The sequence below is a fragment of the Podarcis gaigeae genome (genome assembly GCF_964106915.1).
Source record: "Podarcis gaigeae genome assembly, chromosome: 1".
NCBI lineage: Eukaryota > Metazoa > Chordata > Lepidosauria > Squamata > Lacertidae > Podarcis > Podarcis gaigeae.
The window spans coordinates 73140723-73156509 of record NC_139678.1 but is presented as its reverse complement, the minus strand read 5'-3'; the positions used below and the strand labels follow the sequence as shown (position 1 = coordinate 73156509).

Here is a 15787-nt window from a genome sequence, read left to right as displayed (position 1 = left end):
TGGGTTGTGGGTTTGGGCCTCACGTTGGGGGGTTGGACTAGATGACCCTTGTGGTCCCTTCCAACTCTATGACTCTAAGTTACATAAAATAAGCATGGTGCTGAATTGAAGAGAGGCATAGTGGATTCCAGACAACCAACATTGTGGAGAATGCATCTTGTTGTGGAGAATGCATCAGACTCAAATTGCCTACCCAGATGTTTTATTCACGCATGTGGCGTAATGTTCTCCTTGTTTCATTCATAAAAGCAATTCCTGCATTTGGTCAGAATGCACATTCACATTTCAAATGCTCTCCTCCTCTTTCATATCTGCCTTAACAATAAGTAGCTGTTCACATAAATAGCACAAGGGAAGTCAAAATTCATAGGCCATGTATGAAAAAGTTAATTCAAACTATGTGCCTTACCAGGCTCAGACAGCAGAACCCCAATCCAAATGGAATTGGTCAGCCAAGTAATCCTCCTTGGGTCTGGTACGTCGTCATCATCCTCCTCCTCCTCCTCCCATAAACAGAGTTACGGTTTTATAATATGTACAACATTGCAAAGTAGCCTCCCGATGAAACTTGCCCCAACATGCTGCCCTAAAACAAAATATTCCACGTGTTAGCCTGCATCCACACATAAAACTTAATCAACTAAATCATAGATGTAATCAGTGCAGGGTGCAATCCAACAGCTGGCATACAGCCAGCATTCGGTTGGCTGAGGCGCCATAAGTAGCAGCCCAGCTGCCATTCTGCTCCCTGGGAGGGTTGTCCAGAGGGCAGGACTCTCTTCACTGGGGCTCTGCAGGTGTAACTGCCCTGCCAGCATTGTTTTGCTGCTTCTGCTTCCGCTTCTGGGCTGAAAGTGGGGATTCTGTGGGTATGTTGATTCATGGGACCCCAAACCCCCTGTGTACATTTCTGGTCACCTCACCTCACCTGAGTGCTGAAGGAGGTTCAGAAAGGGGCAACCAAAAGGATCAGAGTCGGAGCAAGGAAAGGTTCCAACATTTGGGGCTTTTTAGGCGAGTAAGAGAGTGGTGGGGGGAGACACATGATAAAGGTGTATAAGATTATGCAACATATGGTGAACGTGGCATTTGTTGGGAGAAGCCACAATGGTTCAAGTGCTATAAGACCAACAATACTTTTGTAACACAGAGTTTCCTCCACTGATTGGATGTTGCCAGAACTATTACAGAAAGTCACATGAGCAGCTTCTAGCTTAATGACTGAGCCAGTAGCAAACAATTCAACGTGTTGGAAGGATCCCTGGGGAAAGGTAGGTACTTTATAATAATTATCACTTTTTAATAATAATGCTTGTAATAAGGAAATGCCCATTACAAGATGTCAGCCACAGGAGCAGAGGAAGAGGCCTCATCCTGAGTCAGACCAGTTTGCCCATCCAGCTCAGTATTGTCTGCATTGACAAGGAGCAGCAGCTCTCTCCAGGGTTTCAAACAGGAGTTCTTCCCAGCCCCACCTGAAGATGTGTCAGGGATTAAGCCTGATACCACAGAGCTATGGCCCTTTCTCCAGCAATTGTAGGAATCATCAGAGGCCGAAGTGCCCAGCACAGTGGGATTATGGGAATTGAGAGAGCACCCCAGAGCTAGACTCTGAGGAACAGCGTACGCTGTAGTTCATTTCTGAATGACAGAATGTGTGTGTGGAAGTTTTATCTTGGGATATTAACTGTGTGCGGTCTATCTGGAATATGTGGTGCACCTCTGGCAAGATGCCACTGTTTAAGAATTACTAAGGATGCTCTTTTCATAGTTTTTTTTAAAAAACAACAACAACACATAAGCAAAGTAAGGGAGAAGGTACTTATCAGAACAGGTAATTTTGCAAGCAAGGGCAGAATTCTACTGAAAGAACACAGTAGAGGGAACCTAAAGGAATGCTGTATGTTCTAACTGTAAAGACTCAAAGTAAATCAACACTTAAGCTCCTGGGAAAGGCAGCTGAGAAGCTGCAAACCTCCCTCTTCACAGGAGAAAAGGAAATGGGCCAGGAAAAAGAATATAGGTAAGAACCCAGCAGGGTTTTGAAAGTGGTGGCTCCTTTGACACAGATTCTCCGTCCTCCAACCTCTGCAGGATTGCTCTACCCATGACCTCCACTTACTAGCTTGTACGAAGAAAAATACATTGTGGTCAGTAAGTACGATGTATCCCTCAAAGTCCCCACAAACAATTAGGTGGGCACACACAACCAGGGGTCTTCACACCAATCGCTGCAGTGCGGGCCAAGCTAACCCATTTTGCAACTTGACACCGAAACAAAACAGCAAGGAAGCTGCTGACACATAACTTTTCCCCACTGCACTTCCCTGCCAATTGGATCTACTCAGTTCTGTCCAGTGAAGATGGATGAGAGGAGAGTGGCGCATTGATTGGTCTCTCAGCACTTTGGTGATAGGCTGTACCTCTCGGCAAGACCCGCAACTGCAGCTGTTGGTCTGAAGGCACCTGCAGATTCTACAGTCCTGGTGACAGTTGGTGGGAAAGTAACACAATTCTTATTGTGCAACATGTACACGGAAACAGGCACATTACACATGCGCAAATACACGGAAGCCCATTGGCTTAGTTTCAAATAAATATTGTTCCCTGATCGTCCACTGTATAGAAACAATGACTTGCTAATGTTTGTCAGGGATCCACCACACAGCGCTTGTTCACAGTGACCAGACCACCTGCATGTGCAGGATATAACCCTGCTGATTCTTCCTCTTTCAATACATGGGATTTTGTCTGGACTTTGGAGTGGAGGCTGGGAGGAGAAGCTGGCTCCACGCATCGTCACTAATCCAAGTCTTTCCAAGACCCGTCGTGTAGCTATGACAGCAGGTCTGACGAGCCGGTGGTTTCCTTGGCCAAAATATTCAGCCAACGAAGCAGCTGGTGAGTTAGATTTTGAGAGCGCTCACAATGTTCTCCTGTTTGGTGCTCTAATCTGAGATTATGCAAGCTAGAAATTGCTAGAAAAACTGACGAACCATATACCGTTAACTGCGTTTCACACGCACACATACAGCAATCTTTTCATTTCCCATGTTCCCACCCACCCACCCAAGCCTGAGAAAATTGTTGCATTTTGTTGTTGCTTTTAAGCCTGCAGAACAACATGGGCTCTGCAGGATTCACATTCAGAAGAAAGGCTTTGAATGGCCCATAAATAAAATGGTTGCAGTGAATCTGGACTTCAGACTGGTTTCTCCCAGGGGCAGCCCAAGCTTTACGACCGACATAAACTCCCACAAAGTGCTCCCATGTCCTGTTGTAGCGTTTGGGCCCTGGGGGTTCCTTGTGTAGACACACAATTGTTTCACAGTTGTACTGCAATGTACGCAGGTGGCGCTGTGGGTTAAAGCCTCAGCGCCTAGGACTTGCCGATCGAAAGGTCGGTGGTTCGAATCCCTGCGGCGGGGTGCGCTCCCGCTGCTCGGTCCCAGCGCCTGCCAACCTAGCAGTTCGAAAGCACCTCCGGGTGCAAGTAGATAAATAGGGACCGCTTACCAGCGGGAAGGTAAACAATGTTTCCGTGTGCGGCTCTGGCTCGCCAGAGCAGCGATGTCACGCTGGCCACGTGACCCGGAAGTGTCTCCGGACAGCGCTGGCCCCTGGCCTCTTAAGTGAGATGGGCGCACAACCCCAGAGTCTGTCAAGACTGGCCCGTATGGGCAGGGGTACCTTTACCTTTACCTTACTGCAATGTACGCAAAACGGGGCTTGGTCAGGCAGCACCAAGGGTCATTTTCACATGACTTTTGCACATTCAGAGTGTTGAAGGCAAGGCTCTTAAACGCCAGTGCACTGCCTGCCCTTTCCTTCTTTTGAAACGTCGTCCTGAAACGAATCTTCTCCTTCTGGAATGTTCAGCCTCAGCTCCAGTATTATACAAACACAATGAAGTAGTTAGAGAGGCTCTCCCTCTCATGAAACTTCCAAGATGCAAAGAGAGAGAGAGAGAGGAAAAGGTCAGATAGTTGGTTCTGTGTGAACTAAACTTCCAGTGTGGCTTCTAGGCTCCGGCAAACTGGACTGGAGAAGAGCCAGCTAAACACTAAAGATAATGCTTCGATGAAGCAAGATCTGCAATCACCGGTTCACCTAGAGTCAAAACTCTCCTCCGGGATGAATTGCAGTTACAGCACTCCCAGCAGAGTTTGAGCGCCTGCAGGCACCCCCGTCTACTTCCTCTTCCTGAAGATGTCTTCCTCCCTGCTTTCCACCGCAGAAAGTGCAATGAGCATCTGAGCTGCATAGTACGTGGCCATGATGATGACCCGCGAGTAGGGCACAGGGAAGCAGAACTTGTTGACGGCGATGGTCAAGTCGGACACCATGAAGAGCACCGAGCCAATGCAAGCCGAGAGCTTGGTCCAAGTCCACAGGTCGTTGCACAGCTGCACGCCGGCCATGGCCCGCCAGCCCATGAAGCCAATCAAGGCAGTGTAGACGGCTACTAGGTAGGTGAAGGGGCCCGAGAGGTAGGAGTACAGGAAAGTGTAGGAGAAACTGGACACCAAAGTCATCACCAGGCCAGCTTTCAGATCTAGAGGCTTCATCCCAAATGCGGAGGAATACAAGATGTGCGTGATGGCAAACATCAGCAAACCTACAGAAAGGGGGAGAGAGACAAAATGTGAAGGAATGTCAACACTGGCATATACGGAGACAAGCAACGGATAGACTTTCTGGGAGACTACATGCAGGGTGAAAAAGCTTTCACTTCTGACAGGAAAAGGCCATCTGCTCTCCCTACATTTTCTGGTGTGAGCTGCTTCTGCAGCAGCAGCTATCTGCAAATCATTTTAAGATCATCAGATCAGAGAGAACTGGTTACAGAAAACTCAGGGCAGGTGAAATAAATGCCCAAAGCATGGACACAAGGCCCTGAAGCTGATGGGAGCCATATACCTTTAAAAAAAAAAAAAGCAGAAAGGCTTAATTGGCAGGAGGATTTCTTCCCTCTGCAAATTAAGCCACAGATGATGGCTCCCCTTAGACAGCAGCATGTGACTTCTTAGGACTTGTGCTCCATTCCCAGCCTCGGCACAACTTGCCAAACCACTCTCTCTTCCCATGACAGTCAACCCTGTGCTCTGTGTCAGCACATCTACGGCAGCCAAAGCCCCAGAGACCACCTGCTTATCTCATCTCGCTCCTCTGCCTACAAGGTGAAGAAGTGTGCCTCTGTCAAGAGTGCAGAAAGGATCTCCTTCCCTTGTTCTCTGAATCATGCTGTGCCTCAGGCTACATGTCACAATCCATCTCCTTTCAAAGGAAGATTGCAGGAGGAAACATCAGGGCTCCAACGAGAGTCAGACAGAAGGTAGCTCCTGCTTCTTCAGGGGCACAAAGGAACCTATGTGGCTTTTTGATTTTTCTGGCAATAAATTTCTCCCCGTCCAATACATCCACACTGTCAAAGTTTCACTAATGCTGCTTTTAAAGGTGTGGTTCCTCCATTTGCAAAAAGCTAAATGTGCTAATCTAGATTTAGAGGCATGGGTTTATACACTAGGCTGGAGGCAGGCAATGGTTTTGATTTTAAAAAATATAGTATGATTGGACCATCATCACCGCTGTTGTCTCTGGACAGAATGAGATAACCTACTTCTTTGTAGCTCTTCTTCTCTCCCCCATAATCTCTAGTGAAACTCACCAGAGATTATCACCAGACTAAGAATTTCCTGGTTTAGTGATTAGAATGTTGGACTAGAACCGAGAAGAACCAGGTTCACATCCTCACTAAGTCACGAAACTCACAGGGTGACCCCGTCACCATCTCTCAGCTTCAACTACCTCACAGAGATGAGAACAGAATGGGAGGGGAAATCAAGCAAAGCACCTTGAGCTTCCTGGAGAAAATGTGGTATTAAATTGTAATAAACACACAAATAAATAAATTCCCCTCCAGCATCAGAGCATGTGGCAAAACTCACTGTGATTATGTTGCATCGGCAATGACTTATATTAGACAGTATAAGGAGAGGGGGAGAACGAGACCTGAGGAATGTCATTTTTAGGGGCTGCCCTGGAACTTCAGCAATGTCTAGACTGGCCCTCTGTGCACACCGTTTGTAGATTTGTAAATCTGTTGTATGACCTTCTCTAAACTGTTGCTCAGCCTAAGGCATGTTGCCATTATTCAGAGTAATGGGTTGCATGAGAGAATAAAATAAAACAGGCTAAAAGTGATATCTAAGAAGTGTGGAACATATTGACCCATGACAGAGCCTTCTTGGTGGTGGCTTGCCATTTGTGCAATGCGCTTCCTGATGAGGTGCATCTGTCACCTCATTAACAACATTCAGGGGGAAATTAAAACATTCCAGGCATTAGATAGCTAAAAGACGCTGATCCTAGCAACCTTGAAATAATTAGCTGTGAGGGTGTGCGATTACTTTTAGATGTTCTTAATGTTTTTAGATAGTTTTAAATATTCTACATGTGCTTTTATTTTATTTTTAATTGTTTTGTGTTTATATTTTGGTGTTTGCCATCCTGGGCTCCTTTGAGAGGAAGGGCCGGAGAGAAATTTAAATCAGCATATTAATTATATTCATGAAAAGAAATAATTATTGTACACTAAGGTATTTAAATATAGTCAGATAGCCAGCCAGCCCTATATGTGTGTTAAAATATCTATTAAAATATATTATTATTATTATTATTATTATTATTATTATTATTATTATTATTATTATTCCCCGCCCATCTGACTGGGTTGCGCCAGCAAAGATGTGTAAATTTGCCTCATAGTGTATGAAGATCATGGCTATATTACTTCAGCCACCTAACCCCAACAAGAGAAATGACAGACTTTTCTGGCGCTGATTCCTGATTTCCAGTTATGTGCTAAAGCTCCAGTGCAGGAGCACACATGGGCAGACATCTGTCTTACTTCCACGCTTCATCATTGACACGTGCTCCAGAAGCTTAGTTGCCCAGGCCCACACACTGGTGCCCCACTGACCGTGAACGAAGTAGCCTTGCTCTTGCCAGATGAGGAAAGCATCTCCTATAGATGAGAATATCAAACCAGCAAGGATTCTGCAGGCGCTGCGATGGGCCGTCAGGAAATTGATCCCGTGCGCCAGCAGGAAAACCCACAAGCAGAAGATGGGCAGACACTTGATGAGGGCACTGAACCAGGAGGGGCTGGAGGTGGGCAGCCAGAGGACGAAATAGACGCAAGTGGCTTTGAAGAAGGGGACAAGTTTCGGGCCTTCACTCTTCACCTGGGGTGGGGAAAGACATACACACATACAAGATGATGAGCTGTGAGTTTGTTTGCTGAAAAAAAACCCAACCACCTGAAATCCATCAAATCATTCCGCAGAGACTACACAGAGCCTGTAAACATTACCAAATTGCTCCCTCGTTGCTTCCCTTTCATTCAAGATTCCTGCTGACCAGCAGCAATTCCAAGAACAAAGGCTTCTTGAACTTTACCATAGTTCTTTTTTCCCCATTGTCATCAGCTGCACAGACTCGAAACCGCTCCATGCCAAAAATAAGGGCTTAAGAGATTTCGTTCATTCCCCGTAAAGTACAAAAGCCCTGGAAATCAATCTTATTCATTAAAGTGACCTTAAAGAATAATGCTGCTTTGGGCCGTTTCTAATGTTGCCCCAGCCCTGCCCTTATGGCAGACGCAGTGCACTTTTTGAAGATTTCACACACCCATGCTGCTGCGTGCATATGTTGGGAGCTGCTGCCATTTGCGCTTTCCCAGTGGTGGTGCATGCTGTCGAAGGGCCACAGGTGATTCTCAGAGCATGCAATGCACATTCAAAGAATCATAGCGTTGGAAGGGACCATGACAGCCATTCTAGTCCAACCCCTTACAATGCAGGAATCTTTTCCCCAGCATGGTGCTCAAAACTATGACCCTGAGATTTAAAATCTCATGCCCTATTGACGGAGCTATGCTCATTCAAAAGATTCCAGGCCAAGTTCAAGGTTGAGTGCTAGTTTTTAGCTTGGCCTCAATCTTAGTCAATAAACATAAGTCTGCATACATTTAAATGACTCAAAACACTCAAATAAGGTTTTGGCTTTCAGGTGGCAACTATATCACTGTAACATGCTGTGGCAATCACACAGGGTCCTCGGACATTTGACGGTCTATTGATCCCTGTGCCACCACTGTGATTGCTTCTCCACTGCCACCAACCTGTTTCTCTTGGGTACACACAGAGTCCAGACAGTTGTCAACATTAAATCAAATAAGCAAGTTTATTTTATAAGCATTAACAAGGTTATGGTTTCAGATAATTTTTCTTGTCACTTTCTTAATCTTAGTTTCTTTACCGGCCTACACCTTCCTAATAACTTCTGACTGATAATCCCAACTGTCTATCTGACTCCTCTTAACAGTTTCTCTCACTCTCTCACATCAAAACTAGACCAACCCACAGACTTATCCTCTCTCTTCCTTCTCCAACTCCCAACTGACTCCCAACAACTCCTCCCCTTGGGTTCCCACTGGCCAATCACTTCACACTCATTTAACCCTTTCCTTATGACCCACCTAGGTGGGCAAGCGCCACACATGCCATTCAAATCCTGGGATCATTCTGTCCAGTGGCGTAGCGTGGGGGGTGCAGGGGGGCCCGGCCGCACCGGGCGCAACATCTGGGGGTTAGGGTTAGGGGGCGCAAATCCACGGGTTAGGGGGTGCAAATTACTTGCCGTGCCCCGGGTGCAGACAACCCACGCTACGCCACTGATTCTGTCCAAGTCCCAACATAACAAATGAAGGCTGCAGACCACAGGAGCTTGGCAGATGCCATCCCAAAGCTTTCAGAAATAACATTAAACATGCTGCCCAGGACCATATTTAATCTCATATTGTATTAGCCCATTATATTTTGCTTCTTAGCTGTCAGCCTCACTACCAACTTCAACTCCAACCTTCTGTACCTAGTGAGTGGGATTAATTTCTGAGAAAGCACACAGAGAATCAGACTTAATTTGCTTACATGGGGCACACCCACAAAATGGTTTTTCTATCAGCCCCACACTGGGCAGGAGCCAATTCAATGTTGAGAGAAAGCATGTGGCCCAGGCTTTATGGACTGAAAACAATTGCTTTCCAGGAAAAGCTGCCATAAATATCGCATGGAGGAAAAAGTTTGAACTGGACAAAGCTCCCTGTGAAAAACAACAGAGCTCTGGGAATTTCTCACCTTTCCCATGCATCTGCTTAAATAAGCACAATCTTGACATGACAAAAGCAATATATTTCATTTCATTTATTTATTATATTTATATATCCTCCCCCCTTCATCCAAGGATCATATGTCCTGGTGAGCAACCTGGCTGCCAAATTCTTTACCAGCCGAAGTTTCCGAAACATCTTCAGAGGCAGCCCCACATATTTACAGCAATCTAACCTATATTTTGGGACGCAGGTGGCGCTGTGGGTTAAAGCCTCAGCGCCTAGGACTTGCCGATCGAAAGGTCGGCGGTTCGAATCCCTGCGGCGGGGTGCGCTCCCACTGCTCGGTCCCAGCGCCTGCCAACCTAGCAGTTCAAAAGCACCTCCGGGTGCAAGTAGATAAATAGGGACCGCTTACCAGCGGGAAGGTAAACGGCGTTTCCGTGTGCGGCTCTGGCTCGCCAGAGCAGCGATGTCACGCTGGCCACGTGACCCGGAAGTGTCTCCGGACAGCGCTGGCCCCTGGCCTCTTGAGTGAGATGGGCGCACAACCCCAGAGTCTGTCAAGACTGGCCCGTACGGGCAGGGGTACCTTTACCTTTACCTTTAACCTATATTTTAAATGGCACTTAAATACCCGCTAAAATTCAGTGCTGGACACAAACACACACCCCAGCAGTGGTAACTATTGTCATTCAAGGGTGGGTTATTGGCAAAGGTTTAACTGACCAGCTCTTTTCAGTGTAGTGGGAGATCCTTGGGTTCAATGAAACAACACAGCTATTGAGATGAGAGACAATGCAGTTTTTTGTCTCATGTTTGAGCTGCAGGTGCAAATTGGCAATGTCTCATTGGCACAAGATCCAGTTCAGAGACAATGGCCTCAGTTCCCGTGTCACTCTATGGTCTTTTAAATGTGTTAGTAGGAGGGAGTTAACGGTTTGTCCACAGACAGCTTTCTGGGTCATGTGGCCAGCATGACTAAACCGCTTCTGGCGCAACGGAACACCATGACAGAAACCAGAGCGCATGGAAATGGCGTTTACCTGCCTGCTGCAGCGGTACCTATCTACTTTATCTACTGGCATTGGCATGCTTTCGAACTGCTAGGTTGGCAGGAGCTGGGACAGAGCAACGGGAGCTCACCCCGTCGCGGGGATTCGAACCACCAACCTTCTGATCGGTAAGCCCAAGAGGCTCAGTGGTTTAGACCATGGTGCCACCTGCACCCCACTATTCAGAAGAATACTACCTCTGACAATGGAGGCAGAGCACTGGCCAGCAGCCACGTATAGCCTTATTCTCCATAATTTTGTCTAATCCTCTTCTAAACCATCTAAGTTGTTGCCATTACTGCCTCCTGTGAGTACAAATTCCACAGTTTAACTAGGCCCTGTGTGAAGAAATATTCCTTTTGTCTGTTCTGACTCTTCAGACATTCAGCTTCATCAGATATCCCTGAGCTAAAACTACTCTCTGCCCACTTTCTCAGTAATATGCATGCATAACTTTACACACTTCACTGCTCTTCTGTAAACCTTGAATCCCCCCCCCCCCCCCGCAAGCATGCCTTGGCCTCTCTCTTGTTTCTTAATGGCCCCATTTTGGCTGCAAACCCCCAGCGGCATGCACCACCAAAGTTTGCTGTTAGAAGGAGGAATACAGTGGTACCTCTGGTTGCAAACGGGATCCGTTCCAGAGGCCTGTTCGCAACATGAATAGAACACAACCTGCCTCAGTGCATCTGTGGACGCGTGGGCCGCGATTTGCTGCTTCTGCGCATGCGCATGACATCATTTTGCACTTCTGCTCATGTGCGAGTGGCAAAACCCAGAAGTAACCCTTTCCGGTACTTCTGGGCCACTGCGGGATGCAACCTGAAAACAAGTATCATGAAGCAAACGTAACATGAGGTATGACTGTACAGTGGTACCTCAGGTTACATACACTTCCGGTTACATTCTCCACTAACCCAGAAATAGTGCTCCAGGTTAAGTACTTTGCTTCAGGATGAGAACAGAAATCGTGCTCCGGCAGCGTGGCGGCAGCAGCAGGAGGCCCCATTAGCTAAAGTGGTGCTTCAGGTTAAGAACAGTTTCAGGTTAAGAACAGACCTCCAGAACGAATTAAGTACTTAACCCGAGGTACCACTGTACTCCTCTCCAAAGAGCAATCTGTAACATCCTCCCTTTAACTTCTCTGTCACTGAGAACAAGGACAGACATCAAAACTTGCAGAGGATTTGATAATCTGAGGTAACTTTCCCCAGAACAACATTGCCAAAAGACGGGTGGGTTTTTTGGTTGTTGTTTTTTTAATGTCCTGTTGGACTGTGTACAAATTTCATTTGAAGTCTTCCAGTCAGTTAGATGAGGTCACAAGTCATCCCTCCCTTACCTCCGAGATCTGTTCGTGCTCACAGCCTACAACTAGCTCTACGATTACCTCCTGGTTCTGCAAAAATAAAAGACTTTTGCAACACTTCAAAGCCTCCCTCCTCAGCTGACTGGAGCGGCAGCGTTGGCAGCCAGTAAGGCTTGACTTTTTAAAGAGCAAACAATGGTCATTTGCCAGAAGAATATAATTAAACCCTTGGCAATTGGCCTTGAGATTCTGGACTTGAATGTATTAGTGCTTTAGTTTATTTGGCACTGGCCGGGGAGGGGGGGGCTGGTACTGCAGTGGAGGTGCAGAGAAAGGGGAAGGGAATTAATCAAAGTGGCATTAAAAAGGGGTGGCTGCCTATCAAAGGGAGAGAGAAATTCCTTTGTAGCTGTGCACTGCAATAAGTCTTTGCACCCAGATGCTTTAATGAAAAGACTATTGAAAAAATATTATGAAGCAGGGTATTATTTAAATAGCTGGATATCATTATTAGAGGATTCTGCGGTTTAAAGAGGCACTTGTTTAGAAAAGGTGGGGGCTTTTATTGCTCTTGGAACTTAGTCCCTATGGAGGACTAGGAGATAAGTGAACGATCAGTAGTGATGCAATGGGTGGGATGCAGCCACCCCACCCCTAGTGCCAGGATTGCTGCTGCTTATCTGAGTGGGGCTGTGGCAGAGCAGCAGTGAGTCCTATATTGGCTCCCAGTATGTTTCCGAGCAGAATTCAAAGTGTTGGTGCTGACCTTTAAAGCCCTAAATGGCCTCGGTCCTGTATACCTGAAGGAGCATCTCCACCCCCATCGTTCTGCCCGGACACTGAGATCCAGCACCGAGGGCCTTCTGGCGGTTCCCTCACTGCAAGAAGTGAAGCTACAGGGAACCAGGCCAAAGGCCTTCTTGGTGGTGGCACCTGCCCTGTGGAACGCCCTTCCAGCAGATGCCAAGGAAATAAACTATCTGACTTTTAGAAGATATCTGACATCCTGTTTAGGGATGTTTTTAATGACTGATGTTTTATTGTGTTTTTAATATTTTGTTGGGAGCCGCCCAGAGCAGCTGGGGAAACCTGGCCAGATGGGCGGGGTATATATAATATATTGTTATTATAATTATGGTAAAACTAGCGATCTGGATACTGCCTTAACTGCATGGTGCTATCTACTCAGAAATAAGTTCAATGAGATTTATTTCCAGGTAAGTCGCTGTAAAGCAAATATGAACTGTGCAAAATCATGCACACAATTCAATTAACTGTCAACGCTATTATCCAAAATCTCCAGCTTTTTCCTACTAAGAATGGTCATTGTCTGTCATAAGAAGGTAGAGAAAATTCTAATGCTCTAACACGGAACCTGTTATAACCTACTCCTTAGCAAGTTGTGCAGGTTAAGGATATCCCTGCAACGAGCCTTATTTTTTTATATATTGCTGTATAGCAGCAGCAACCAAATGCTGTCTCTGTCTAGCTGTCCATCTGGATTCTAAAAAAAGATTTGCATTGATTGAGGAAACTGCTTAAAATGCAGGAAAGATCATGACCACAATTGCAGAGGACCTTTATGCAACAATAAAGGCAGATTTCAACTCATCATACAACTTAAGATATAATTAGGAACAAGGGAGAAATTTGATGTTGTTTGCATTTTAATGAGAAACTACCCAATTTACACTTTGCGAACCAAGAGACAAATCTAAACACAACCATCCTTCAAAGTTTGCAGCCTCCAAATTTCACAATGAAGTTTCCCAACCAGAAAATGTGTTCAAAACTGTATATATTAGGGGATTTGTGCATAAAGAAGTGAAAATAACACAAAATTTGAGGAGAAATTGCTTGCAAAAATGTATATATAAGAAGAAATTGGAATAAATACTGATGGATTTTTATGAGTTTTTAGTGTTGTTGTTTTTATTTTTTAAAAAGCAAATTGCTGCAGAACTGCATTAAGACTTGAAAAAAATAGAAACTGGGGGGGAACCCAAATTGACTGATTCATCTATCCCTACTCCCTACATATCATCTCAAAATATTTAACAACCCAGAAAACAAAATTATGCCCTGACACTTGTTTAGTCACTGTGTCACAGATGCAACTATGGATGGATGGGCTTCAGGTGTTGCTTAGCTTGAATTAACATTAAAACCCTGATTTCATGGCTGGTGATGATGTAGGAAGCAACATGAAAAGAGACAAAAACCTAACTCATTCTCTTCCTGAGATCCAATTTCCCTGCACTAAATGTGGGCATGTTCTAGTTATTAATCTGATCATGTACTGTTATGCAAGCAAAAGTGTTTCTCACAGGAAGTTAATCACACCAGTGAGATATGAACAGGATGAGGGATAAATGCCTTTGCTGCCTAGCATTCCTTAGGGCATCATCAGGATGGAAGATAATATGGTATCAACATAACTATATCTGCGCTTAGCAATACCTTTTGAAATTATTACGAGGCAAGGAGAGTACCATAACAAGTTAGCATACTATCATTTCCGATTTGTGCACAGTCTGTTCTGCTCAGACCCAGCCCTACCAATTAAGCAAGCCAAGTAGGGTAGACTGTTTTGCATTGCCAAAAAAAGAGGGTTTGCATCACCCAAAAACAAGACAAAAGAGGGTCTAATTTGTATGAAGTTTGCAGATGGGCAGGCTACAAATAATAAATTGTTGTTGTTGTTGTTGTTGTAATTTTGGACATGCTTTTAGACATGTAGGGAAAATAGCATAATTAAATTAAATGTAGAAATAATTAGCATAATTAAACACACCTCACCATGGCGTGGAAGGCACCACCAGGATATTTGTGTGGATGCCCAGTCTGCTGACTGAGTGCTGCCAGATGTTGATGGGCAACAAACACCACTGTTGCCTCATTACATGAAGCATCTTTTGAACACCACCACACACACGTAACTAGCTGTAAAGTAACATAACATGGAATGTAATAAAACTGTAATTTTAATCGTCATATCAAAAAGCACAGTTCCTGATGGCAGCATAGCATATATTCTATATGTATTGGTATCGTAACGTTCAAGGATTGTCAAGTCCAAAGATTACAGTGCACAGTTCCTGTTGGCAATGCCATTTCAGGCTGATATCTTCCTTCTGCATCGTCCTACATCTTAAATGTGCAACAAGCGAAACTACCTTCTGCATCGTCCTATGTCTGAAAGTGTGACAAACAAACTAATTAGTAACAAAAGGCAGCCAATGGTAGAATAGTTCTCAGGATACACCCTTGTGTACAAGTGTGCATTGTAATCTTTGGACTTGACAATCCTTGGACTTTACAATACCAATACATATAGAAGATATGATATGTTGCCATCAGGAACTGTGCTTTTTGATATGACGATTAAAATTACAGTTTTATTACATATCATGTTATGTTACTTTGCAGCTAGTTACGTGTGTGTTGTGGTGTTCAAAAGCTGTTGATGGGCAGCTTCAAGGCCCTCCATCTTGGTTTTTTTTATGGTTCCTTATCTTTGAAACTTTTATATGCCTGTTGTTTTAGTCCATGGAGTTTTCTTGGCAGGGATACTGGAGTGGCTTGCCAGTTCCTGCTCCAGGTGGATCACATTTAGTCAAAGCGTGCTGGAGGAGACTCTTGAGAGTCCCATGGACTGCAAGAAGATCAAACCTCTCCATTCTTAAGGAAATCAGCCCTGAGTGCTCACTGGAATGACAGATCATGAAGCTGAGGCTCCAATACTTTGGCCACCTCATGAAAAGAGAAGACTCCCTGGAAAAGACCCTCATGTTGGGAAAGATGGAGGGCACAAGCAGAAGGGGACGACAGAGGACGAGATGGTTGGACAGTGTTCTCGAAGCTACCTACATGAGTCTGACCAAACTGCGGGAGGCAGTGGAAGACAGGAGTGCCTGGCGTGCTCTGGTCCATGGGGTCAAGAAGTGTTGGACACAACTAAAAGACTAAACAACAACAACAAATCTTTGAAACAGATTGAGCAGTTAGCCCTTCAAATAGAGGACTGTCCTCTGTAAAGTAGGCCACACACCATCACCTCAAAGCTGAGGCAGCCCATCAACAGCAGCTTGTTCATTATTTACCACAACATTATTATATCTTTGCCACATTTTGATTTTCTGCCCCAGGCACCAAAACTTATTGAGCCACCTCCGGTATCCTTTTTCCCGGAAAACCAAGCTAGCACAGAAAAGTTCTAATGCGAAAGGAAGGCTCTGGGACTGAGACCTA

The 15787-nt window shown here is 45.3% G+C and overlaps 1 protein-coding gene across 4 annotated transcripts in view; it reads right to left on the bottom strand.

The window, feature by feature from the left end:
* TMEM86A (transmembrane protein 86A) overlaps positions 1 to 15787 on the bottom strand; it is a 217064-nt gene that overhangs the window by 183655 nt on the left and 17622 nt on the right. For 2 of the 4 annotated variants that reach the window (XM_083723672.1, XM_083723671.1), the window contains exons 2-4: positions 6983 to 7247; positions 3708 to 4618; positions 39 to 3336 (exon numbers count right to left, since the gene is read on the bottom strand). In XM_083723672.1, coding sequence (XP_083579798.1) covers positions 4191 to 4618; positions 6983 to 7247 — 693 coding nt within the window. In that variant the 3' untranslated portion in view covers positions 39 to 3336; positions 3708 to 4190. The remainder of the gene's footprint in view (positions 1 to 38; positions 3337 to 3707; positions 4619 to 6982; positions 7248 to 15787) is intronic. The other 2 variants (XM_083723673.1, XM_083723674.1) reach the window with 1 other exon arrangement.